We start from the raw sequence: 26,081 nt of genomic DNA, 5'->3' as shown, positions 1-26,081 counted from the left end.
TTAAAGTGTACCCTGTCATTACATCTTAGTAAACTAATTTCAAAGAAATCTTCATGAAAAAACGGCAATTTCACAAAGCAGACGACAACTTACTTTCTATTTCAAAAACTTGTAAAACGATAAAATCAAAATATTTTCCTATTTAAATTTGATTGTGATCGATTTTTATTAATTACATATAAATGTCTGTTGTCTGGACTTAAGTTTCAGTTGTGTATAAAGACTGTGACTCAATGCAGACTTGGAGCGCCGGTATAATTTACAGACTCCGGTACATACCGGATTAACTAAATTTGAACGAAAATATCATAAATGTATATATTTTGTAACTATGGTGATACTAACCCTAACCTTTAGTCAGTATTTTATGCATATTGTACACTAAATGCATGCGGACATGCAAAAATATGCATACTTTTGCCGTGCGCTACAATTGATAATCACTTTCGGGCATGCGCAGAAGACCGCTCCAAGTCTGCAATGAGTTACATCGGTGTATAAAGGGGTATTTACGACTATATTACCGAAAACGAAAGTACACTTTGACAGGTGGCGCGAAATGATAATGATTTCAGACTGGTTTGCAAACTGTTTTAACACTAAGGTTCAATGATTTTAATGCTAGTGGAGCAGTCTAAAATATCATGGTCTGCCTCGGGCACGATTACAGCAGGTAATTGTTTAATTGTTTGCTAATTATGTCAATGCCCCCCGGCGTGTATCACTCGATAAAAAGGGGACAATAAAACAGTGTATTAATATCACTGAGGCAAAAAAGGGAAGTTTGGCTAAAAAAAGAGAAATGAATGGTTGTAAAACCGACAGGGTGCCTGGCGGGGCAACAGGGCGGAACGAATTTCGGAACGGGCGATGCGCCCTGCTGTAAATAGCTAGCTGGAGCACTGCGGTCCATAAATCAGGTAGCTGAATTGAAACATGATTGGCATGACATTCTGATTTCCTTTGAAACCTGCGCGTTAATCTCCATCAGTGTGTAAATAACAATGAAAAACAGGTTTCCTCAAACTGCATGCTAAATAATTCACAAAAGACACATTATACTACATATATCAGCAGTTGCCTTAATTTAAACTTTGAAGCTAGCTGTCAAAACATACAATCATGTTCTTGTCTATAGAAGAGAGGTAAAAGCGCAGTTAATTAATTCCAGCTAAAATGACAGCTGGAATAGATTATAAACCATACTTTTTTGGTTCTTTTTAATTATTTGATAAATAACATACCCTGAGAAAACTATGCTTAGAAAATGTATAATGCTTTTTCACAGACTGAGGTCTAACTTTAATGGGACCATGTGCAGAAGCTCAGTTTCAATTTTACTGGAAATCAAATTTAAACAAATTCCTTTCTCATGCCATTGACATCAGTGTGGAGGAACATATTACTTTAAACTAAATCCTTGGAGAGAAAATACCAAGGTCCCTACAGTTCTGGGGCTCGAACTCCAGACCTCGTGATCCTTAGGCGGCCCCTTTAACTACGTCGCTGAAGAGCAAGGCTGTTGGAAGTGGCCTATAAACCTTCTATCACTACACTTCTCCCCCTTTACTTTTCACAGTTCAACAGCTCTCCAAAATGACACTCCATGCCCATCACATAAGTCTGTCAAACACTTCTGACACCATTAAAGTAAACCATGTGAGAGAAAATTCCAAGGTCCCTACTGGGGCTAGTCCAAATAATAGGACGTTTTGGGACAGTGTGATTGTTGACTGTTGCTGTCTCATCATGTCCAACTTATTCTGTAAATTTCTGTTAGGAAATCCCCAATGAAATCAATTGGGAACATTTTCTGGTAAATGTACAATGTATCTGTATTGATTACATCTCTGATTATGAATTTAACTTGACATTAAAGCATAAAATTGCTGAAATTTTTTAATTTATATTTTGTGTTTTCTTTGTTCAATTTAGAGTCATTGGCAGTCCGCTGTGAATCAAAACCCATGTTGAGGTAAATATCTTCTCACACCAGTTTACGTCACATTTCTGAAGATTTAAGTCTCTTATTTAAAATTGTGAGTTATATTCAACCCATCTGAAGTTTCTACATGAATATTAATGTTAAATTTATTGGAGCAAGTAAGTCTGTGTTTTATGACTTTTTTGGATTTTTTTATGTCTTTGATTTTCTAACAGTAAATTGCAGATACGGGTATGGCTTAGAGGGTCAGCTGTCAGGTATATCTTGTCCAACTACAGTTACACTAGTAGCGTTCACCTTAGAATGGAACACACTCCAATACAGAAGGTCATTCAACTCATTAGTACTGTTTTACAAAATAAGGGTACAGACAGTTGCAGTCAATCAATCTCATCTTATCCCAGCTAGAAACCTAAATTACATAATCCCTCAGTCTCACACTCAGTACTTTTCTATTAGACTCCTACTTCCACAGGACCATCCGACTTTGGAACTCCCAACCTATGTCAAATCCAGCCCTGCCTCAGTATCTTTAGAGAGAGGCTGGCAGTGGTCAACATGTAAATGCACTCCTTCTGTCCTATTTTAAATGTAGCATATTGTCTTTTTAGCTTTTATTCACAAACATACATGTACTTATTTCTTTAGCAACTGTTTCTCTGACAGCGCCGCCCAGTGATAGTCGGTCCAAATCGATGGTTTGGTGAAAGATGTAGATGTAGATGACAACTATGTAAGTATCAGATCATAAAATAAGTCATCCCGATTTATAATCCAAATGAATAAGGCTATACTGGGGCTATAGTCTCAATTTTTTGACTGCAAGGCAGACAGATTTCACAGACTGACATTTACCATATGTCTGCCTCTACGTCTCAAGTAGTTAGGATCAAAACTGTGGTTGAAATCAACGCGATTTAAACTTCATGATTTATAGTTTTACGTACACATTTTTCACTGGCATGGTTATTTTTCACTAGGAAAACATAAACAATGATTTAAAAATGCCAAATATAAACAAATGGTAAAAAAATGGTATGTTAAACCTACCATAACACATTCTGTATACATATTCAAAATTTGAAATGTATAAATGTAGAACAAGGTTTTTTTTAGGAGATGGGGAAGACGCTGGGCACTGGTCAAAGGGGAAAAAAATCACGCGAAAGAGGCTGTATGTCAAACTATTAAGGATGCAATGATTTTTAAGGTAAGCGGATCTGATATTACTAAAACATCTACATCTACGTTGTACGTTTTACTGTCATCTTTGACCATGATATAACGATGCGCAAGAAAAAGAAAAGCATACAGAGTAAGAAAAGAAATACGGACAAGAAATCGATTGCAGTTTAGATAAGAGAAAGATAAAAGCAGTGTACCAAACCACATGAAAATTTGTGATTTTTTTCGCCACTACTAGACTTGGGAAAATTGATTTTTTTTGGAAAAATCTTCCGAGGGGAAGACGCCAACTACTGGCGTCACTTACTTGGTAAAAAAAACCTGGTAACCAATGAAATGCGTGGAATGTATAACAAGGTTTAAAAATTTATAAACCGATCGATACACATAGAGCTTTACATGACTGAGGTAGAAATTTAACAGTGTACGCAGAAAACACACTGACATACATGGAGTTTAAAACTCTTTTACATACAAAATGGAGGTTTTCCCATTATTTAGGACATAAAATAATTAATTGTATTTGGAATGAGCTTTCAAGACAATCACATGTAATTTTTAGTGTTATAAATTGGGTTTAAATATGTATTTTAAGCCCGATTTGAGTGTTGCTGGTTATATAAACATAGAAAGGAAACTTTCCGCATTGTTCTGAATGGTAAGTGGGTTGTATGTGGAGGAGAGATATTGACCTGTGCAAACATTATCACAATATCGCGACTGGCATACAATTAGTTGGACTATACTGGGGCTTGAACCCCAGTCCTCTGATCAGAAGACAGCCACTGTAACCAAATCACTAAAAGGTTAACAAACAGCAGAGCTAAGTGGCCTATTGATCAGGTCGGATATCCGGGCACTTCAGCGTATCGCGTTGCGTAGCAACAAGCGGAGGTGACAGCAAACGCTAAATTGTAATTGAAAAGCGTTTCATGTTTCACTAGTGCTGGTTGTTTTCATTTGCTTAAAGTAAAATTTTGGGCAATATTAATAAGTCAGTGAATTTATAATGTAGCTTGATGTTCCAGAAATCACTCCCGAGAAAGAAACCTTTCTTTTTTAGGTTTCAGACGTGATATTCATCATTGATCCGTGTAAGCTGCAAGGTCTCATATTTGTGACGGACTGGATGAAAATTATAATTTAAAAAATCGGAGGTCTTTTTAAAGTAAATAAAACAGAAAATCTATTTCATCTGATTAGGTTTCTCCATTCGTTTCACTTTTCTCGTTCTATTTATTAGCCTGCCATTAAAATAGTTCTGAAAGCCAGATAGCTTATACTATGGTGTCAAAAGTGATTCAGTCACTCCAGATTTAATCAAATCAACACCTCTTACCTAAATTCTCATTCGTATGAAATTTAATGAGAGGTGTCATAATTTAAAGCTTATGCCACATTATGCGTAAATATTGGAGAAGGGATTTTTTTCTCCCTCGAAGGGTATCAGGATCACAATAGCATTTATAACACAAAGCGGTTTTTTATATGTTACAATTGTTTTAAATGTAATATGACATCTAGAGCTACTGTGTTACACGCGGAGATAAAATGATATATATAATAACTGCATGCTAGTTTCTTTTTTATGAAAAGCCAGGACGTATCAATAAATTGATGACTTCCAATTACGAAAATACTAAAAAAAATACTGATCTCTGTTTTGTCAATTATTTAAAACTGAGAACGATAATTTGCACGCTTTGTCTAGAATAATGTTAGTCATATCTTGTAGTTTTCAATATCCATTTTTTTTTTGTTAATTGTTAGACTGTCACAATTGACTGCTTCCACATACCACAAAATTAAAGCATTCATTCCAGTCATAAATCACTATGGAAACCAATCAGTATGTGGTATATTGATGAAAATCAGTTTTGACCAGTTCCTAATGACTATCACTTATTAATAGATTGATTTCCTGTTTGTTTTATCCCTCTAATGTACCCCTTCGGGGCCTTATGGTAATTTCCTGTCTTATCCGTTTGATGTATGCCTTCAGGGTCTTATGATATTTGGAAGGTGCACATTATTGTTATTTGCGTGTCAATTGACAAAGGGATTAATAGAGCTACTACATAAAAAAACTTTAACCAATACACATGCCCGAACATTTAGTTCATTTGAAACTTTAAAATTAATTCACCAAACTATTTTTTGGCTGGAAGGACATTTCTTCAAAAAAAAAAATGTCTGCAATAAGATTACATATAGAATAAAGTATAAGTTTTCAACTTTATTTAAATGACTTTTATACTTAATGTACTTCGACATTATAGCATTTTACATTAACTAAATAAAATATATCGCACAAAGTACATTTCAGAAAATGGCAACAATATAATTATTTCAGAGCATTAAAACATTTAGAAAATCAGCTTATTTAAAAAAGACATAAAATATCAGAAAATTAATTTACTGTTTATTTGATCTGTTCTTTCTTAAAAAGAAAAAAAAATAAATTTCAAGACACTTGAAAGAGATGAAAGAAACAACTGCTACGATTTCAAGCAAAGAAGTTGAATAAAAAAAATGTTTTGTTCTCAGATATTTAGTTTAGATTAATATATATATAGCAAACTGAGAAAATGTTGAATAAGCTTGGGAACTTGTTTTAATCATATCTGATCCGTAGCGCCGAAGAGCAGACAATACATAACCTGTCACTTTTTCCAGACCGTTTTAAAATGCCACAAAATCAATTATCACAAAAACCCTACTTTTTTAAAAAAATATATAGATTGTACCATAGCGTAAGGACTGCAGATGATAAAAAAGATGACTCTTGATTTGTTTTATTTGAGAATTAAAACATCACAACCCATACCGCTAGTTAATTCGCTACGAATTGCGAGGTCCTGCTTTCACCTCCAAGGTAATTTGCATAATCGATTGCTCCGGATGTGACGTCACGCCGACCTGATCAATAAACCTAGCTACAATCACTACAACTTGATAAAAGATGACTCTTGAATCTCTTTAGTCAAACTAATCCAACGTATACAGTGTGTTTTATATTGTGACGGTCAAACTGCGGTGGCTGCAAAAGTCAGAAATTAAAAAACAGCCACTCAGCGACAGTAAGCTTGTCTAAGCGACAGTAAGCTTGTCTAGAATGTCTTGGTCTTGCATCAGAATAAGTTCTTATAAATGAGAAAGGAATAATATTGTGACAGCTTTTACAAACAGCTCTATGGCAATTATGCGACAACTATAAATAGAAGGAAATGGAAACTGATGCAGTTGGTCTAACCTTCTCTTTGATTTTCATCCATTGTTAAATATAAACCGCTCTTCTTCCAAAATAAATGTGTTAACAATTTTTCCGGATGTAATTTCTTATATCGACACCGTTTGGAAAAGCAAGCTGGTTTTTAATTGGATGATACGTTTTCTTGTATCCAATAGGATGTCACGAGGCAGATAGCAACATTCTGTAAACAATATGGCTGACATCGGCAAATGAGAAATTCCTAATACATTTTAGTTCGACTTTCATGTAGTCTAAAGTCTTTTATGGTATTGTTTTAATTAATTATGATCTTAAATTTATTAGTGTATTCCTAAAATTAAAGGTTGCCAAAATCTTCCGAGTTATTTTAGGGTATAGCTATAGCTAATTTATCTGACTTGGATGAATTTTTAGACGGCAGTGGCTACGATTACGGTACCGTAATCCTAGCCTCCTGTTCTAGGATTACGGGAGTTCCGTATTCCAAGACAACCCTATGGGAATAGGCTAGAATTACTGAAGTATTTAAGAGACATCAAATTTATGTTAGGGCATGCATAAATGACATTATAAACTTACTCATTTCACTCAATTTCACTTAATATTTCGTGCTATCGATCGGCCATTTTGGGTTAGTATAATCTTAATGGCGGTGAGCGGAAATATTATAGAATTATCTATGTTTCCTATATACCTGCATTTTTTCATCAAGTCAACACAAATGGTCTTTAATAACATACAATATGGTTATAAATCATAAAATTCAAAGTATAGAAATATTTTTTTTTTAATCTAACTCTGACACTCATATTTCTAATATATTTCCGCGCGCCGCCATTAAGATTTTACTAACCCAAAATGGCGGATAGAAAACACGAAATACTAAGGCAGGCATGAAAAATTAAGTGAAATAAGTAAGTTACAACATCATTTATGCGTGTCCTAACATATACTTTATGCCTCTTAAAATACTTCCGTAATCCTAGCCTATCCTCCTAGGGTTGTCTAGGAATACGGAACTTCCGTAATCCTAGAACCGGAGGCTAGGATTACAATACCGTAATCGTAGCCACTGCCTTTTTAGGCAGTGGCTAGGGGTCCGGTGACCGGACCTATAGACAACCCCTACATGGCTGGCTAGGGGTCCGGTAATCAACATGAATACGAAGAACGGTATTTACAAAGAGGAGACTATATTTTATCTTTAAAACCAGGAGATGATTTCAAATGTTTGCTCTCGTTTTTTTCTTATTCTTTTAAAAATATTGTAAGTCACTAAGTGGCAGGAAACAAATAATATGAATTAAGGCACTGCCTAGCATGGGGATTTATCTTTTATATAACTACTTACAAAGAAATATTCAACACCCAAAAGAAACAGTGAAGTTTACATTTAGTGTCATCATACCTCTTACAGCGAATATCATACTTAATTAACGGGAAGCCGTGACGGTGACGTCATTCAGCGTTCCTCGCACTGGCTTTAGGAATTTTTTGTTTGTTTGTTTGCACTCCACGCAGAAACTTGACGGCCTTTACACTTCCTTACTGTTTTAAAAGTGTTTTTCATTTGCATAGATGTACAGTTTTCATTACGAAAAAGAAGTAAAAGAATCATGTTGGCCCGGTTTACGAATTTCTGTGACTGATTCGGGGTGCTCGGATGCTCATACAGACAACCAGTCTGCGGTGTGTATATAAACCGGAACTGGAAAACATCGAAAAAATTGCCTCAGTATATGCAGAGAACACAGACGAATAACTATATATGGACGTTGCCGTATCGGGGATTTTCATCCCCTATAATCTATCTATAATTTTTAAATCCCGAGAAAAATATTATCACAAATTCGATAGATAATAAATAGCAATTTGTATGCTGTAATAGGAATATTGCAGACAAAGGTACCCATTTGAAACCTGTTTGTATAATCTATGTTCAAATAATGTTGCATAGATTATTTTAAGTCAGATCAAAAGAAAAATGGATTAGAAATATTTTAAAGTGAGGGGTGAGGCCATTGCATTTCATTTGATGAAATTATAGTGTGACAAACTTTTGGCACGATTACTGGTTAGGTTTCCGTACGGGATTCGTTTCAGCTCAGAGATCCATAACAGCATATAAACATCTCAGAGCTGAATTTTTTTAGCTATAATAGGAAGCTTTCATCATGATGTAATTATTGTTTTTCTCAAGACTGATAAATTTAATGTTTTCTTTAGTATTTAAGACATGGATTGTGGTCATGTATTGTTGAATTTGTTTTATTGCTTGAGTAAATAAATAACCGTGATTACCGGATATAGCTGTTAAAATTTCATATTCAATAGATATGCTTTGAACCCGAGTGAGATTACATATGAACAGTCAGGGGTGTAACTGTTTTAAGTTATGTAACCTATTTCAGTTACTTTTTCAAGCATTTCATAACCTGTATTAATTTAGTTATAAAATATAGTTAACTCACTTTTTGCTGTTCTGACAAAGTGACCTTTAAAGTGAAATTAGTAGCAAACTGTGGTTAATCAAATTCTCTTTTAGTCTGAGCATGACCTGATAAGCATAACGGGATATTAAGAGTTTTATAGATTTAAAACGTTTGCGTAAAATTTTATCAGCCTTGCGTAAAAAATTTAACTTCATAGCTGGAAAGATAAAAGGTCAAGGATTCAGGAAATAATTGCATTAGTCTCATTCACAATGAGGAATTGGCACAGGAGGGCTTTGTAATATTTTATGATAACTGAAACAAGTTATGAAAGTTTAAGCAATAACTCAGATGGGTTATAAACTGCGATAACTTGAAACAGTTACACCCCTGACTGTATAAATAAAAATTTACAAAAAAACATTATAACGGCAACTTTATGACAACTTAAATCACAACTTTTACCAGCAGTTACCTTATATACTAGGAATACAGTACATAACAGTTACATGAATATTGATTACCAGACATCTCTGTTTCTAGAGGTCCGGTAACCGGACCCCTAGCCACTTCCAAATTTTTAGGACGGTAGAAATAAAGATGGCTATTTTCTGATAACTGATAATACTAGGAATACAGTACATAACAGTACATGAATATTGATTACCAGACATCTCTGTTTCTAGAGGTCCGGTAACCTGACCCCTAGCCACTTCCAAATTTTTAGGACGGTAGAAATAAAGATGGCTATTTTCTGATAACTGATAAATTTTTATTTCCCATCGCCTTGTGAAACAATGAATATAAGTGTCGTAGGGGAAAAAGGTAATCAGAAATATAACATGAATCAAAATTTGTTATTGAATTTTTGTTTCAGTGCTATCCTTTTATAGAAGAGTGTCAGCTTTACGATTATTAATACAGTCGGAACTGCTCTTGCCACCACCTGAGTTAAGCAACTTCCTGACCTAAGCGACCACTTTAAATTCCTCCCTTGCGATTTCAACAATAATGTACCCGAGACAAGCGACGTCCCGTAAAACGCGAACAGCGACCATTGATTTTACTTCCCATTCATTACATTTACCTGTTACAATTTTTTTAGCGACCAACTTATTGTATGGACATGTTGTTGCTGTTGAAGAGACAGTTACAGATATTTCACTGGTCAGGAAACAACATTTTGGTCGAGCCCGCTTGAGGTGAGCTTGACTTAGTCTATCAAAGTCTACACCAGAAGAAACAATCCCCAGAACTCTGATTGTATATTTGATTGAGTTAAGCCCCTTTTACTGGCAAAGCTCTGATTCAGAGTCAAGCTCTGAGAAAAGTCGAGCGTGATGTCTTACTGACAGTTCTTGTTACTGGTCAAAATCATGTCTAATTCAAGAAGTATAATTAATTCTCAGCTTATTCCTTCTTATTTTCAGTCCATTTGCATGTTTAGTTGGACTCTTCTTGCCCATGTGTTTGTATCTACATCCAGATTTTGTTAAATTTCAGGAAAATATTTACCGTATAGCGGGTTAATTCTGCGGGTTTTTATTTCTGCTTATTCTGTTGGGCGAGGCTGTCACGCAGAAATAAATTCCGCACATTTAAACTATCAGCAGAATTTTTTGACGCAAAAATAAACTTTGATATTTCGCTTAATATAATGACCTTTTATCTTTATCTCACAAGTTTTTTGTCTGCAGTCAAGTTATTACCACACTATTGACTGCGGTTGATTGTTTTTGTTATTGTATCAATCTATTGTCCACGAATGAATGGTTACTGTTTCGGGCATGAAATCCTTACAAGTGTATATCACAAAACACGCTAGGTTTATGAAAAGTTTAACAGACGTTATATGAATAGATAATGCCACTGAAATAACTGATGAAAACGATATGCATTTGAGTTGTTAATTATGACGTAGTAAATGCGGTGGCTATTTCCCATGTGCATAACTTACTTCCGGTTTATGCTAACCGCAAAAATTAATTCCTGCTTTTCTCTAAGGTCGCAGAAATTAAATAATTCCCATTTTAGGACCAAACCGCAGATTTTTTTACCTGCAGAATTAACCTGCTATACAGTAAATGAAATTTCACTTTATCTCTGTTACAGTTCATTGGATTTCAACACAATTACTCAATAATACAGTTCCTTGCATCATATATTACAAAAGCCTTTTTCCCTAGAGCTTGATATGTCCTCTGACAGCTTTTGTCTTCAATGATCCTATATTTACTACATTCTGATTCCCATGAAATCTGTTATCGCAATGCTAATAAATTGGCCATGCTGATTAATACATGTCACATTGACATAAGAGATACCCTTGGTCTCCACTCACTCTAAAAGTGCCAATATTTTTGTGCTTAAATGGATTTGTGTATAGTAATCCACAGTTGCTTTCTTTATTTTTCTCAGTAATCCTGTAAAAGAAGAAGTGATGGCATACCTTCTGGGGGCGGCGGCAGTGATGGAGAGTCTGCAGACAGATGTCCGAGACGTTCAGTCTTGTGTAATGGATATCGTGTCAAGGACTGGTCCTGTGCAGAGTACAAGCTGGAAATTTCCAGACAAGTCGGCATCAGACCTAGACATTGAGGATTTACTGGATTTGTACAGTTACTCTGATGATGAAGAGGAGAGACAAGTGGCACATATCGCTCTGTATGAACTTGTCATTGACAGGTGTGATTGTTACATACTTGAATCATAAATTATCTTCATTCTACTGTAAAAGCACATTTTCGCTGGGTCAAAATTTCGCAAATTTGAAATTTTGAGTAAGTTGTGAGGTTTAATATTCGCAAAATTGTAAAAATGGTAATTTGCATTTGAATTATACTAATGGTGTATATTTATGCGAGGATTAATTTTTGCGAGATGTAGGCCCTCGCGAATATAGTGAAAATTAAACCCTCGCAAAAATTTCTGCTTTTACAGTATTCAATAAGTATTTCGAACCATGCTGACTGTTTTCACTGAATTCATATGTTAGGTCTGGTTGATAGGGTAAATAAACTCAACATACATGTGTGTGCTGTTTTTAAGACTGTTATTAAAATGGCAGTAGTGACAGTATTTCTGGGTCAGTCCCTGTATAATGCTTTTTCAGACTTGTCAAAATTGATTCAGTCACATATTAACATGCAAAGAAAAAAAAGCCTTGGTATTGCAATGAAAAAAAATTTAAAAAAAATTGTTCAATTTAGATCACATAGAATGTCTTCCAATAGTTCTTGGATGTGTTGGATAGAGGCTATGAAATGAAATCCTCATCATTCAAACTCCAGTACGGAGGGAACATTATTGTATGGTTTCTCAATGATTAAGATTTCATTTTTAGCTCGACTATTCGAAGAATAAGTAGAGCTATCCTACTCACCACGGTGCCGGCGTCACACCTTGGTTAAGTTTTTCGTACCAGTCCAGATTTTGGCAAAGTCTTTTGAGATAAAGCTTTGAAACTTTTAACACTTGTTTACCATCACCATGACCAGTTAAAGGCAAGAGCACATAACTTCATCAAGGATTTTGGCTGAATTATGGCCCCTTTTGACTTAGAAATCGTGGTTAAGTTTTTCGTACCAGTTCATATTTTGACAAAGTCTTTTGAGATAAAGCTTTGAAACTTTCAACACTTGTTTACCATCACCATGTCTAGTTATAGGCAAGAGTACATAACTCCATCAAGGATTTTGGCTGAATTATGGCCCCTTTTGACTTAGAAATCTTGATTAGGTTTTTCGTACCAGTTCATATTTTGACAAGTCTTTTTAGATAAAGGTTTGGAACTTTCAACACTTGTTTAACATCACCATGCCCAGTTATAGGCAAGAGAACATAACTCCATCAAGGATTTTGGCTGAATTATGGCCCTTTTTGACTTAGAAATCTTGGTTAAGTTTTTCGTACCAGTTCATATTTTGACAAAGGCTTTTGAGGTAAAGCTTTGAAACTTTCAACACCTGTTTACCATCACCATGTCCAGTTACAGGCAAGAGTACATAACTCCATCAAGGATTTTGGCTGAATTATGGCCCCTTTTGACTTAGAAATCTGGGTTAAGTTTTTCGTACCAGTTAATATTTTGTGTAAAATGTTTGACATATGGCTTTGAAATTTTTATCACTTGTTCAGTATAATAGTCTCTATCAGTAGGAAAGAGTACATAACTCTGTCATCTATTTTGGCTGAATTATGGCCCTTTTTGGACTTGGAAATAATTTGTTCTGTTTTCATACAAGTCCACATTTGACATATTGCTTTTAAACTTTGAACACTTGTTTATCATCATGATTTCAATCTGTAGGCAAGAGTACATAACTCTGACAACTATTTTGGCTGAATTATGGCCCTTTTTGGACTTTGAAATTGGTTCACACATTGCCATTTAGTGCAAGACTTATCGAAATCCACAAATACAGGAACATTGTTCATCTAATCATGTTTTTTCTTTTGTCTGAATATCTGTGGTAATATTTTGACCCCAGTCTTCAATCAATGCTTCGAATAGTCGAGCGCGCTGTCATCCGACAGCTCTTGTTTTGCTTCTATCTGACTTGGAATTTCACTTAATTTTCAATGCTGCTGAAATTTGTTTGCTGTAATTTTGTAAATATTATAGATCAAACTTTTAAGCTAGTTGATCTGTTATGAAAATTGGCAAATTACTTATCCTTTGGGATGCACCGGTTTTTACAGAAAGCCATGTTTGTTTTAAGCACATATAGGTCTAAGAATGCCAAATTGCTTAGCCAGACTACATAATCACATGGAAATTTCAGAGTTTCATTATGGGTCCACTACTCTAATAACCCTCTTCTTGAATAAAACTGTCCTGATTTTCTTTCAGACTTGTTCTGTTGCTTCATACCATGTCCAGTTTTACAGAAGGTATTCTGAAAAGTGCAAAGGTGGACACGGAATGGGGTCACATCTCTGGGACATCTGTAGGAGTTATATCAAAGAAATACTGGTCAAGACTGTCACAGCTTCACCAAGTTGTTAAACATACAGTTCAAGAGGTGAGTAAATCATGTACTTCATTTTAAATGCATTATGTTATCCATCGTTAAATCATAGGGAAATGGCAAACAGAGAATACATGTATGTAACTGAATGAACATTGCCAATTTTCATTATTGGTCCACAGCCTTAATGTAATATAGAGTTAGAAAAAATACTAGGGGGAAAAAGGCTTTTTATGCCCCCCGGCATCTACTGATGCGGGAGGCATATAGTGATTGTCCTGTCCGTTCATCCGTCCGTACGAGGTTAACCAAATGGGACCGTTTCGTCTAGCATCAATACCCCTAACTAGAATGACTTGATACTAATGCAGATGTAACCTGTGACCATTCCTCATCTTCAGACATCACCTGACCTCAGTTTGACCTTGACCTTGAACTTGACCTCGTTTTGGACTTAGGTTGCTTTGTAGCGACAAGGATGCCACCGGGGGCATCAAGCATTTATTGAACGCAGCTACTTGTTTGCTGATCATTTCAACTTGTACTTAGCTTGTGACTATATATTTTGCTTAAGATTAGCTATCTCTTGGTCATTTCCTTGTAGTATCTTAGCCCAACTTTGAACTGTAATGAAATGTTACAGTCGTTTTGAACTGCTCTTTTGTTTTTAGCTCACCTGTCACGTAGTGACAAGGTGAACTTTTGTGATCACCCTTCTTCTGTCGTCAGTCCGTGCGTCCATCCGTGCGTCAACAATTTCTTGTCTGCGCGATAGTGGTTTTCATTTATGATTTTATTTTAACCAAACTTGCACACAACTTGTATCACCATAAGATCTCGGTCCCTTTCTTAAACTAGCCAGATCCCGTTATGGGTTCCAGAGTTATGGCCCCTGAAAGGGCCAAAATTAGCTGTTTTGACCTTGTCTGCACAATAGCAGCTTTATTTATAACTTGATTTTTACCAAACTGGCACACAACTTGTATCACCATAAGATCTTGGTTCCTTCTTGAACTGGCCAGATTCCTTTATGGGTTCCAGAGTTATGGCCCCTGAAAGGGCCAGAATTAGCTATTTTGACCTTGTCTGCACAATAGCAGCTTCATTTATGATTTGAATTTAATCAAACTTGCACAAAACTTGTGTCACCATAAGATCTCGGTTCCTTTTTTAAACCGGCCAGATCCCTTAATGGGTTCCAGAGTGATGGCCCCTGAAAGGGCCAAAATTAGCTATTTTGACCTTATCTGCACAATAGCAGCTTCATTTAGGATTTGATTTTAACCAAACTTGCACACAACTTGTATTACCACAAGATCTTGGTTCCTTTCTTGAACTGGTCAGATTCCATCATGGGTTCCAGAGTTATGGCCCCTTAAAGGTCCAAAATTGGCTATTTTGGCTTTTGCAGCCATATAGATACTTCATTTATGGTTTTATTTGATACAAACTTCCAAAATATCTTCAACAACAATAAATCTTGGATTTCATGACAAATCAGATCCAATCGTAGGTTCCAGAGTTATTTTATATCTGATTACCTCCCCTGATTGTAATCAAAATGGATTTATATCAGTAAGTACTTATAGGACTTATTTGAAATTTCATTTTTGTCATTAGTTGGACTGAGCCAATCAGGGTAGATAACTATGGAATTATTTTATGTCAAATTACCTCCCTTTATTTCAAATTAAAATGGGTATATCTCCGTAACTAATGAAGATACTGATCTGAAATTTCATTTATGTCAACAGATTTATTTGGCAGATCCTTCTTTTGTTCACTTACAATAATTTTTTTTTTAATTACTTCCCTTTTACGTTACTATATATTTTAGTAACTTTTTTATTATTGACCGTAGGGAAAACCCGAGACCACTTTTCTGTGGTACAACATGGATGGTACCTCCAATTTTTAGGTGTATTTTGACATATCTGTACCTTGTAAGAATGTTTTTTTCTTTGGTTAAATTTCTTCCCTTTGTTGTTCCTGTCCTTTGGACTTAGATATTTTTTCTGAGGACCTTCTTGTCCTCAAGTGCAATGATAACAGGTGAGCGATATAGGGCCATCATGGCCCTCTTGTTAATGTAGAAATCAAATTGATAAGTGAGAGTGTAAGAGGTCAAAGTGCAAGTTTTTGATATGCACTTGGACTCCTTAGTTTGTGGCTGCTCCAAACTAAGATACACTTTAACATGGTTACTAAAATTATTAATATATTTGCATATTTTATGTAGTCTGTTTTCTCTTTTATTTCCTTAGAAAAATGCAATGTCCCGTAAAGTATTGGAGCTGGAGGGAGACGTGAAGAGACTTGATTTAGAACTTAAACAGTCATATAGTAGTCAGAGACCTAAGACAGCTGGATTTGGTGGTCTGATACCTCCAAACAGAGCAGAAATGGTGGCAGGTAGGTATTTTGGAAAGTTCATTTGAAATGCATGTTTGTTTTCCCATCAGTAGTAGTCCAAAGAAGTTTAAGCATATGAATATGAAATTTTAGTAATCTGCTTATTTCAAATTAATCCTTGCCGTCTTGATGCAGTTAATTGTTGGTCTAGTTTTGTAACAGTTTTAAAGGTTGGACTAATAAAAAGACTTTGCATCTGATGTCATTTTATCCCCAAGCTCTGATTCATGTGGAGAAATTTGCAATTACTTGTAGAGAACATATTAGTACTGGTACAGAAACCAGGAACACTGACTAGGTTAACTATCCACCTTTGTATGACTGAAATTTTGTTGAAATTGGTGCTAAATCCAAAACTAAAACCAACAAAAAGACTGTATCTTTTATTATGCCTCCCTTCATAGAAGGAGGGGTATATTGTTTTGCAGATGTTGATCGGTCAGTATGTAGGTCGGTATGCAAACCAATCAGTTTCCGGATTATAACTCGAGAGCGCTTGGACCTAGGATCATGAAAGTTGATAAGGAGGTTGGTCATAACCAGCAGATGGCATCTATTGATTTTGAGATCAGTAAGTCAAAGGTCAAGGTCACATTGACCAGGAACAGTTAAATGGTGTCTGAATGATAACTTGAGAACGCTTAGGCCTAGGATCACAAAACTTAATATGAATGTTGATCATGACCAGCAGATAACTCCTATTGACTGAGTTCTGTAGGTCAAAGGTGAAAGACACAGTGACCCGGGCCTAGGATCACGAAACTTAATAGGGAGGTTGATCATGACTAGCAGATGACCCCTGTTGTTTTTTTAGGTCAGTAGGTCAAAGGGCAAGTTCACTTGACCCAAAACAGGTCTATGGTTTCTTGATAATAACAACTCAAAAAACACTTGGGCCTAGAATCATGAAGGTTGTTAGGGAGATTAGTCATGACCAGCAGATGACCCCTATTGATTTTGAGATCAGTAGGTCAAAGGTCAAGGTCACAGTGACCCGGAACAGTTTAATGGTTTCCTGAAGATAACTTGAGAATGCTTGGGCCTAGGATCACGAAACTTAATAGGGAAGTTGATCATGACCCCTATTGATTTTTAGGTCAGTTTGTCAAAGGTCAAGGTCACATTGTTAACCATTTCTGGACGATAACATGAGAACGCTTTTGCCTAGGATCACGAAACTTAATAGGGAAGTTGATTATGACCATCAGATGACCCCTAGTGATTTTGAGGTCAGTATTTCAAAGGTTATGGTCACATTGACCCAGAACAGTAGAACTTTTTTTGCCAGATAACTAGAGAATGCTTTAGTCTAAGATCACATTTGATACGGAGGTCACTTATGACTGGTAAATGACCCATGATTATTGATTTGAGGTCAGTTTGTGCACAGTGACCAAATAATTTCTGCTCCTTGTGCAGTTACTGAAAGCATTAAGGGGGGCATTTTCTAGTCATAAAGCAGAGATACTTAGTTCATAGTTCTTGTATAATAGTTTTAAAATGAAAAAGAAAATTTAAAAGTATAAAATACATAAATAAAGGAGAACATGATTGAAATAGTTCATTTAAATCCCCAGGTTCTAAATATAATTTGCTGTCAAATATGGAAGATTTACATTATTTCATTTCACTGCACTTTTGTCGAAGGGAGAGTAAAAGAATGGAGTGGTTCTGGGTGTATGTCAATGAGTTATTTTCTGTCTCCTTTTCAGATTGAAAAATATTCAACTACTGTGAAATCATTTAATTTTGTAGATATAAGATTTCTTGGTTTTGCCCAGAAGAGCTCTTTCACTGGGATATGAAATCATGGCTTTTCCACTTAATATCAAAATAAAAGAATTGGAAATTTTCTTGTTCAGTGGGATTTAGTTTCATTGATTGAGGCAACCGTGAAGTCCACTAAAACTAGTCTGCCAAGAATATTAATGATTTCACAGTATCTTTACATAAGACATATATCTTACATAACACCAACTTTAAACAAAAAGATCTACATGTATGATAAAGAAAAAATTATATTGTTTTCCAGGCCTGAGCCTTAACCCTGCACAACTGAAGGAATTCGGTCTGATTTCAAAAGATGAATATAATAAATCATGTCAGACCAGTGAAACAGCTTTCACTCCCTGTGACTCATGTTCAGTGGTGCAGAAAAGTTTCCGCCAGTGCGGAGAAATTGTCGTTGCGATATGTCAACAGCAGCAGATTCCGTCCTGTTTACAAAAATTCCGTCCGCAGGTGTCGCACTTGGATTGGTTATCAGGTAATGATGTTACGCGCTGGGCAGCAGAACAACACAAAGACCTTCAGAGGATCAGTAAACTAACAGCAACAATAAAACCACTTAAAGATGAATTAACAGAATGTAGAGAAAAGAGTGAGAAGTTGGAAAAACGTGTTCAAAATTTCGATCGCGATTTAAAACGAGAAAAAGATGATCGAACTGCCTTGCATAAAGAGTATGAATTGAAGATAAAGGAGCTACAATCCCAGCATAGACAAACACTAGAGTTAGAGCAACAGCAAAAAGATTTATTGGAAAAGAATAAACATGAACTTGAATCATTGCTGGAAAAGCGAAAAAGTGAACTGGAAGAGAAACAATTACTGTTGAAAGAAATGGGTATGTTAAAGAATGAAAATATTGAGTTACATATTTAGAAATTACTGTTTTTATTTTATACAACATCTTATTACTAAATAATCTTATGGTTTAAATAGTATTGTTACGTTTCTGTTAGAAACAAGGAAACAATTTAATACTTACTGCTTTTTAGCTCCACTATTCAGAGAATAGGGGGCTATTCTACTTGCCCTGGCGTTTACGTTGGCGTCGGCGTTGGTGTCGGCGTGACCTTTCTTGGTTAAAGTTTTTCGGCAATCTTTGTTTTTCTGTCATATCTTCGTTACTATTGCATATGTCTTACTGTAACTTCAAATAAACATTGTCCAGCTTACAAAGTTTGTGCAGGGGCTGGGCCCATTATACATAAGGTCAAGGTCACCAAGCTGTTATACTTAGGTTATTTGAAAGGTTAAAGTTTTTTGGCAACCTTTGTTTTTCTGTCATATTGCCACAAGTGGTGGGGGGTTATAGGAATGGTCTTCTGTCCTTTTGTCTGTCTGTAACACTTTCGTGTCTGCTCCATATTTCCTAAACTCCTTGAAGGATTTTCATGAAACTTGGGTCAAATGATCACCTCATCAAGACAATGTGCAGAACTCATGAGTCAGCCTTGTCGGCTCAAGGTCAAGGTCACAGCTCAAGGTCAAAGGTTTGAGCCTTCCATTTTTTATCGGCTCTATATCTCCTAAACCCCTTGAAGGAATTTTATAAAACTTGGGTCAAATGATCACCTTATCAAGACGATGTGCAGAACCCATGAGTCAGCCATGCTGGCTCAAGGTCAAGATCACAACTTGGGGTGAAAGGTTTGAGCCTTCTATTTTGTGTCCGCTGTATATCTCCTAAACCCCTCGAAGGATTTTCATCAAACTTTGGTCAAATGATCATCTCGTCAGGGCGATGTGCAAAACTTACGAGTCAGCTATGCCAGCTCAAGGTCAAGGTCACAATTGAAGGTCAAAGGTTTGAGCCTTCCATTTTGTGTCTGCTCTGTATCTCCTAATTCCCTTGAAGGATTCATATGAAACTTGAGTCAAATGATGACCTCATCAAGGCGATGTGCAGAACTCATGAGTCAGCCATGCTGGCTCAAGGTCAAGGTCACAACTCAAGGTCAAAGGTTTTAGCCTTCCATTTCGTGTCCGCTTTATCTCCTAAACCTCTTGAAGGAATTTTATAAAACTTGGGTCAAATGCTCACCTCATCAAAACAATGTGCAGAACTTATTAGTCAGCCATGCCGGCTCAAGGTCAAGGTCACAACTTAGGGTCAAAGGTTTGAGCCTTCCATTTTATGTCCACTCTGTATCTCCTAAACCCCTTGAATAATTTTCATCAAACTTGGGTCAAATGATCACCTCATCAAAAACTCATTAGTCAGCCATGTCAACTCAAGGTCAAGGTCACAACTCAAGGTCAAAGGTTTGAGCTCTGTATCTCCTAAACCCCTTGAAGGATTTTCATGAAACTTGGGTCAAATGATCACCTCATCAAGACATTGTGCAGAATTCATTAGTCAGCCATGTCAGTTCAAGGTCAAGGTCACAGCTAAAGGTCAAGGGTTTATTCTTTCACTATCCGTAGCAGTGGCGGGGGATTTAGCTGTCTTTCAGACTGCCTTGTTACTATTGCTTATATCTTACTGTTACTTCACATAAACATTGTCCAGCATACAAACAAAATATGTGCAGAAGTTGGGCCCATTATACCCAAGGTCAAGGTCACCAAGGTGTTATACTTGGGTTATTTTTAAGGTTAAAGTTTTTCGGCAACCTTTGCTTTTCTGTCATATATTTGTTACTATTGCTTATATCTTACTGTAAGTTCACACAAACATTGTCCAGCATATAAACAAAGTATGTGCAGGGGCTGGGCCCATTATACCCAAGTTCAAGGTCACAAACTTGTTATACTTGGAATTATTTTCATGTTAATTTTTTTTGAAAGCTTTTTTTATAGACCTATCTTTGGTACTTTAAAAGATAATGACTTGAAATTAAAATTATTTCTTTATAATCATCTGCATGTGTGGTTATTTTCCCATAACTTTTATTGTATTTTTGACAGAATTATGCCCCTTTCATACTTAATGTTTTTTGGCAATCTTTGCTTACTGGATATAACTTTAGTACAATATAAGATAAAGACTTGAAACTTAAAATGTATTTTTATCATCATCATCTGCATGTGTGGTAACAATCCCTATAACTCTGATTTGTATTTTTGACCAAATTATGCCCCTTTCCTACTTAAATCTTTTGACAAGCTTCGTTTTCTGGACATAACTTTGATACTATATAAGATAATGACTTGAAACTCAAAATATATCTTTACCATCATCATTTGCATGTGTGGTAGCAATCCCAATAACTCTAATTTGTATTCTTGACAGAAATATGCCGTTTAGTGTATCTTCCTTTTAAAAGTAGAGGTCTCTTATTGAGACATATATTCATTTTACTGTCAAATCGCCGAATAGTGGAGCGCGCTGTCTTACGTACAGCTCTTGTTTATAGAATAATTTATTCAAGGTTAGTATATTTTCTTTGGACACTAACTGTAACAAGACAATTGGTTTATTGCAGGACCAAGTTGCCCTAAAATTTGTTCAGTAGATAATTTTTTTGGGGAAATGCCGTTTTCAAGGGCAGATAATTCTTTTTCACGACTAATGACCTACATGTATGACTTTTATTGCATACTTTTGTTTCTTGGATGAGTGTCCTTCAGTATCCAAAGTTTGAAGAAATTCTATTATTGGGAAAAAATTTGCCCATCTGATGATCTCATATACAGGAATTCTAGCGTACGCCTTTAAACTCCAAATTTTTATTCTATAACTAATTCTTTTCAGAGTGTACAAAGGCAAAGCTTGAAGAAGAGTTATCAGGAAACAAGATAAACACGTCCGAGGTATCTCGTCTACAGAAAGAGATGTCAAACTTACAGGGGAAGCTTGATGATGTTGCTGTTAAGATGGACGTGTCAGCTAAGGATCTGCAGAGAGAACAGGCAAAAAATAAAAGTGTTGCAAAACATACACAGGTTTGTAGATGTTCAATTAAAATCCATATCTCAAACTTATTGTTATAACTGTGCACAAGTTTTCTAATAACAATGGGCCTCCTTATTCAAGATGTGTAGAATACTTCATGTGAGGAAGCCATCCAGCTGGCATAAAGAAGGTTGATGTTTTGACCCATGTGCTCTCTCATTTCTGAAAAAATTGAGGCATGTGAGGTCTTCCTGCTGGAAAAATTGTTATTTGACCTTTATTTTGTAGATGTGACTTTTAAAGGTAAAATATCAAATTACAAATTGCAATCTTCTAACCTAAATTCAAAGTCAATTTTTTTGTATTTATTCTTGCAAACTTATTGGTCAAGTTCTGTTTGTAAATCTGAATATTACTATCTCTTACATACTGTTACTGTTTAATTTTATTTACCAATTGGTTTCGTTACAGAAAGTAAATGTTCACTTACTTGCACATACCTTTACAAGAGCTCTTTTTAGAAAACTAAAAATAATCTACCATGCTTATGAAATTGACAACAATGAAATAATTCCACTAAAAATCACTGTTTTGACATGTAGAGTGGTCAATCGAATTCGGGGCATGTTGTAATCTGTTTTAAACCTTTAGGAGTGCAATTGTACACTCACTCAAATTCCTGTCAGAGCATTTAAGCATCGATAGTATTTATAAGTTTCTATTTTCTTAACCATTTGGCTTTTTTTGGATGTAATATAAATTAGATTTAATTTAACAAATTTTTATGTAATTTTTAGATTTTTGTTTAGGAACTGTGTCTGTATTACCATTTTAACTCATTGGAAAAGATTTTCTAAAAAAAAGCGTCAAGTTCAGGATATTTCATTAGTAGGGATGGCAACGGTTAACCGGTTAACCATGTACTTGCACGGTGTTCCAAGTATCAATTACGAAATTTAGTAATCGAGTACTTGAAAAAAAAAAAGGAAAAAAGAAGACTAGAAACATGTTTAAACGACACCTAAGTGTCTACCTGTCATCTTTTTGATCAGTTACCCAGATTATACAAACATGAAGGTGTGAATTGAAGCACAATGGTCAATAATGACCCTGACAGGTAACACATGTTTGCAAAGTCATGATCGCTTTAAATTGTAATTATGCTGCTTAATGCAGTACCGCTTATATCATAAGCAATTAGAAAATCACTCCACACCAGTGTGCAAATGTTAAAATTAGTGGTACATCATAAAGAACATATCCTTCATAATTTAAAAAGTGAACCAGTCCAATTTTATGCGGACTTCGCAATTTGCTCCAGAAGTTCGGCTTAGCATTTTATTAGTCGCTGATATATAGAATAGTTACGATATTAAATGAGCTATTAAAATTTACTCATTTTTCAGAAAAATAGTTTTGAAACATCATTGCTTATGGGAGCCAAGGTGAAACAATTAGTGATTTTGAATTATCTCCCTTTAATAGTGAACAAATGCTAAATATGGCTGATTCTCGCCTATTCCAGTTACGGAAACCTCTTAACAAGTAACTGAGTGCTCGATCGCACAAATCGACGAGTACTCTAGTACCAAAATTGAGTAACAGAGTACTCAATCGAACAAATCGGCGAGTACTTGAGTACCAAAATTGGTACTCATTGCCATCCCTATTCATTAGCCAAGTTACTGCCAAATGGAACACTGAAACAGAAAATTTTGCTAAAATCAGTTCTGCTTAAAGGGATTTAACAACATAATGTTTTAAAAGTCAGTTAGGTATATATGGTTCTGGTTGGAATGATTTTTAGCTCGACTATTCGAAGAATAAATAGAGCTATCCTACTCACCACGGCGTCGGCGTCACATCTTGCTTAAGTTTTTCGTACCAGTCCACATTTTGACAAAGTATTTTGAGATAAAGCTTTGAAACTTTCAACACTTGTTAACCATGACCATGTCCAGTTATAGGCAAGAGTATATAACTCCATCAAGGATTTTGGCTGAATTATGGCCCCTTTTGACTTAGAAATCTTGGTTAAGTTTTTCATACCAGTTCATATTTTGTGTAAAGTGTTTGACATATGGCTTTGAAACTTTTATCACTTGTTCAGTATAATAGTCTCTATCAGTAGGCAAGAGTACATAACTTTGTCATCCATTTTTGCTTGAATTATGGCCCTTTTTGGACTTGGAAATTGGTTCTGTTTTCGTACAAGTCCACATTTTGTCAAAACTATTTGACATAATTATGGCTTTTAAACTTTGAACCCTTGTTTATCATCATGATTTCCATCTGTAGGCAAGAGTTCAAATAGTCAAGCGCATTGTCATCCGACAGCTCTTGTTTTATTTGTATGAAATTTATTGCAGTGTATTATTCATTTTCAGTAACAAGCTGAAAATGTACTGTATTGTCAAGAAAACAAATGTTTAAAAAATCATTGATTATCTGCAGAGTCTGCAGTCAAAACAAGAAGCTCTGTTGATCAGAATTGAGGTACTGGATGAAGAAAATAAAGATCTGAAAGATCAGCTCTCTGAAATGGAGGAAGAAAAAGATAAAATAGAAGAGTCATTGAATGAGTGCAAAAGGGAGACAACTCAGTTGGAGAGAAAAATGAAAGAAAACAAGGTAATGTATTCTTTGTAGAGAGATATATGAATAGTGAATGCGATATAAGGGAAGGCAGACAGAAAACTTTATCATGTAGGTTTTTTTTTCCATAGATAAAAGACTGTTTCCATGACTTTCTTTGGAAAAGAATCCTTTCTGTACTTTTCTTGGAAAGGGATCTTCACAATGGGAAGAAATTGTTTTAATTGCAAGTGGAAAAAATAAAAAGACAAACAGATACAGCACATTAACTGTGTGCATGTATTAATTAAAATTGGCAAAACCTTCCCAACAGGGTTTTCCCGTATGAAACACAGACAGGATGGTAGACCAGTTTTTAGCTCAACTATAAAAAGTATATGGAGGCAATCCTACTTGACCCAGTGTCAGCATCAGCTTCGGCGTCCTTTTGCGTCCACAACTTGGTTAAATTTGCTTCAAACTTAAGGTAGTTATTCCTCATCATCTCCCACATTATGACACAAGGGCCATAACTCTCACCACTTTTCACTTAGTTTTCAGGTTAAAATTTTGGTACACTTGCACTCTGTCTCAGTTATTACAAACTAGATTTGATTCAGACTTAAAATAGTTGTTCCACATCATATTATGACAGAAGGTCCACATCTCAGGCACTAATTTTTATCTCACCTGAGTCCGTCGTCAGTTGTCTGTCGTCAACAATTTGACTGTTAACACTCTAGAGGTCTCAATTTTGGCCCAATCCTAATGAAACTTGGTCAGAATGTTACTCTCAATAAAATCTTGGATGATTTCGATATTGGGTCATCTGGGGTCCAAAACTAGGTCACCAGGTCAATTCGAAGGAAAAGCTTGTTAATACTCTAGAGGTCAGAATTTTGGCCCAATGTTAATGAAACTTGGTCAGAATGTTACCCTCAATAAAATTTGGAGGAGTTCGATATTGGGTCATCTGGGATCAAAAACTAGGTCACCAGGTCAAATCAAAGGAAAAGCTTGTTAACACTGTAGAGGCCACATTTATGACTGTATCTTCATGAAACTTGGTCAGAATGTTAATCTTGATGATCTCAAGGTCCAATTTGAATCAGGGTCATGTAGGATCAAAAACTAGGTCACCAGGTCAGATCAAAGGAAAAGCTAGTTATCATTGTAGAGGCCACATTTATGACCATATCTTAATGAAACTTGGTCAGAATGTTAATCTTGATGATCTTAAGGTCAATAGATGAGGTGAGCGATACAGGGCCTTCATGGCCCTCTTGTTTATGAATCATGACCCCATTTTACTTAGAATTCCAAGTTAATTTTGATGCATTTTCATTATATCTCTCTTATTACAGAGATCAGGTTCAAATTAAAAAAAATATTTGTTTCACATTATCTGACACAAAGGCCATAACTCTGGCACCTATATTTTACAAATTAACCCTCTTTTTTACTTAGAATATAGGTTAAAGTTTTGAATTTGAAGCACTCACTCTATCTCTGTTATTACCAAATGGATTTGATTCAGATTTAAAATAGTTGTTTTACATCATCACCCACATCATATGACACAAGGGTCATAACTCTTGCACCAATAATTAATGAATTATGCCCCTTTTTACTTTGAATTTCAAAAGTCGCCATATGACCAATAATTGTCAATGTGACGTTAAACCCAACAAAAAAACACAATCCCCCC

General features: G+C 35.5%; 2 protein-coding genes across 4 annotated transcripts in view; one reads left to right on the top strand and one right to left on the bottom strand.

Moving 5' to 3' along the window:
• The window catches only part of LOC123533798 (translation initiation factor eIF-2B subunit alpha-like), a 39,169-nt gene extending 32,639 nt beyond the window's left edge, over positions 1-6,530 (bottom strand). The window contains exon 1 of the mRNA XM_045315676.2: positions 6,384-6,530. Coding sequence (XP_045171611.2) covers positions 6,384-6,405 — 22 coding nt within the window. The 5' untranslated portion in view covers positions 6,406-6,530. The remainder of the gene's footprint in view (positions 1-6,383) is intronic.
• A 13-nt stretch (positions 6,531-6,543) lies between these two features.
• Positions 6,544-26,081, top strand: part of LOC123533796 (coiled-coil domain-containing protein 157-like) — a 51,966-nt gene continuing 32,428 nt past the window's right edge. Inside the window, exons 1-7 of one of the 3 annotated variants that reach the window (XM_045315674.2) lie at positions 6,544-6,649; positions 11,213-11,479; positions 13,647-13,818; positions 16,029-16,176; positions 18,209-18,802; positions 21,659-21,849; positions 24,254-24,430. In XM_045315674.2, coding sequence (XP_045171609.2) covers positions 11,235-11,479; positions 13,647-13,818; positions 16,029-16,176; positions 18,209-18,802; positions 21,659-21,849; positions 24,254-24,430 — 1,527 coding nt within the window. In that variant the 5' untranslated portion in view covers positions 6,544-6,649; positions 11,213-11,234. Of the gene's footprint in view, positions 6,650-8,329; positions 8,542-10,495; positions 10,875-11,212; positions 11,480-13,646; positions 13,819-16,028; positions 16,177-18,208; positions 18,803-21,658; positions 21,850-24,253; positions 24,431-26,081 lie in introns of those variants that run through there. The other 2 variants (XM_053518950.1, XM_045315673.2) reach the window with 2 other exon arrangements.

Source organism: Mercenaria mercenaria, chromosome 12, assembly GCF_021730395.1.
Source record: "Mercenaria mercenaria strain notata chromosome 12, MADL_Memer_1, whole genome shotgun sequence".
In the NCBI taxonomy this organism is placed as follows: domain Eukaryota; kingdom Metazoa; phylum Mollusca; class Bivalvia; order Venerida; family Veneridae; genus Mercenaria; species Mercenaria mercenaria.
Note: the sequence above shows the minus strand (reverse complement) of the source record. Positions and strands in the feature narration are given on the sequence as shown.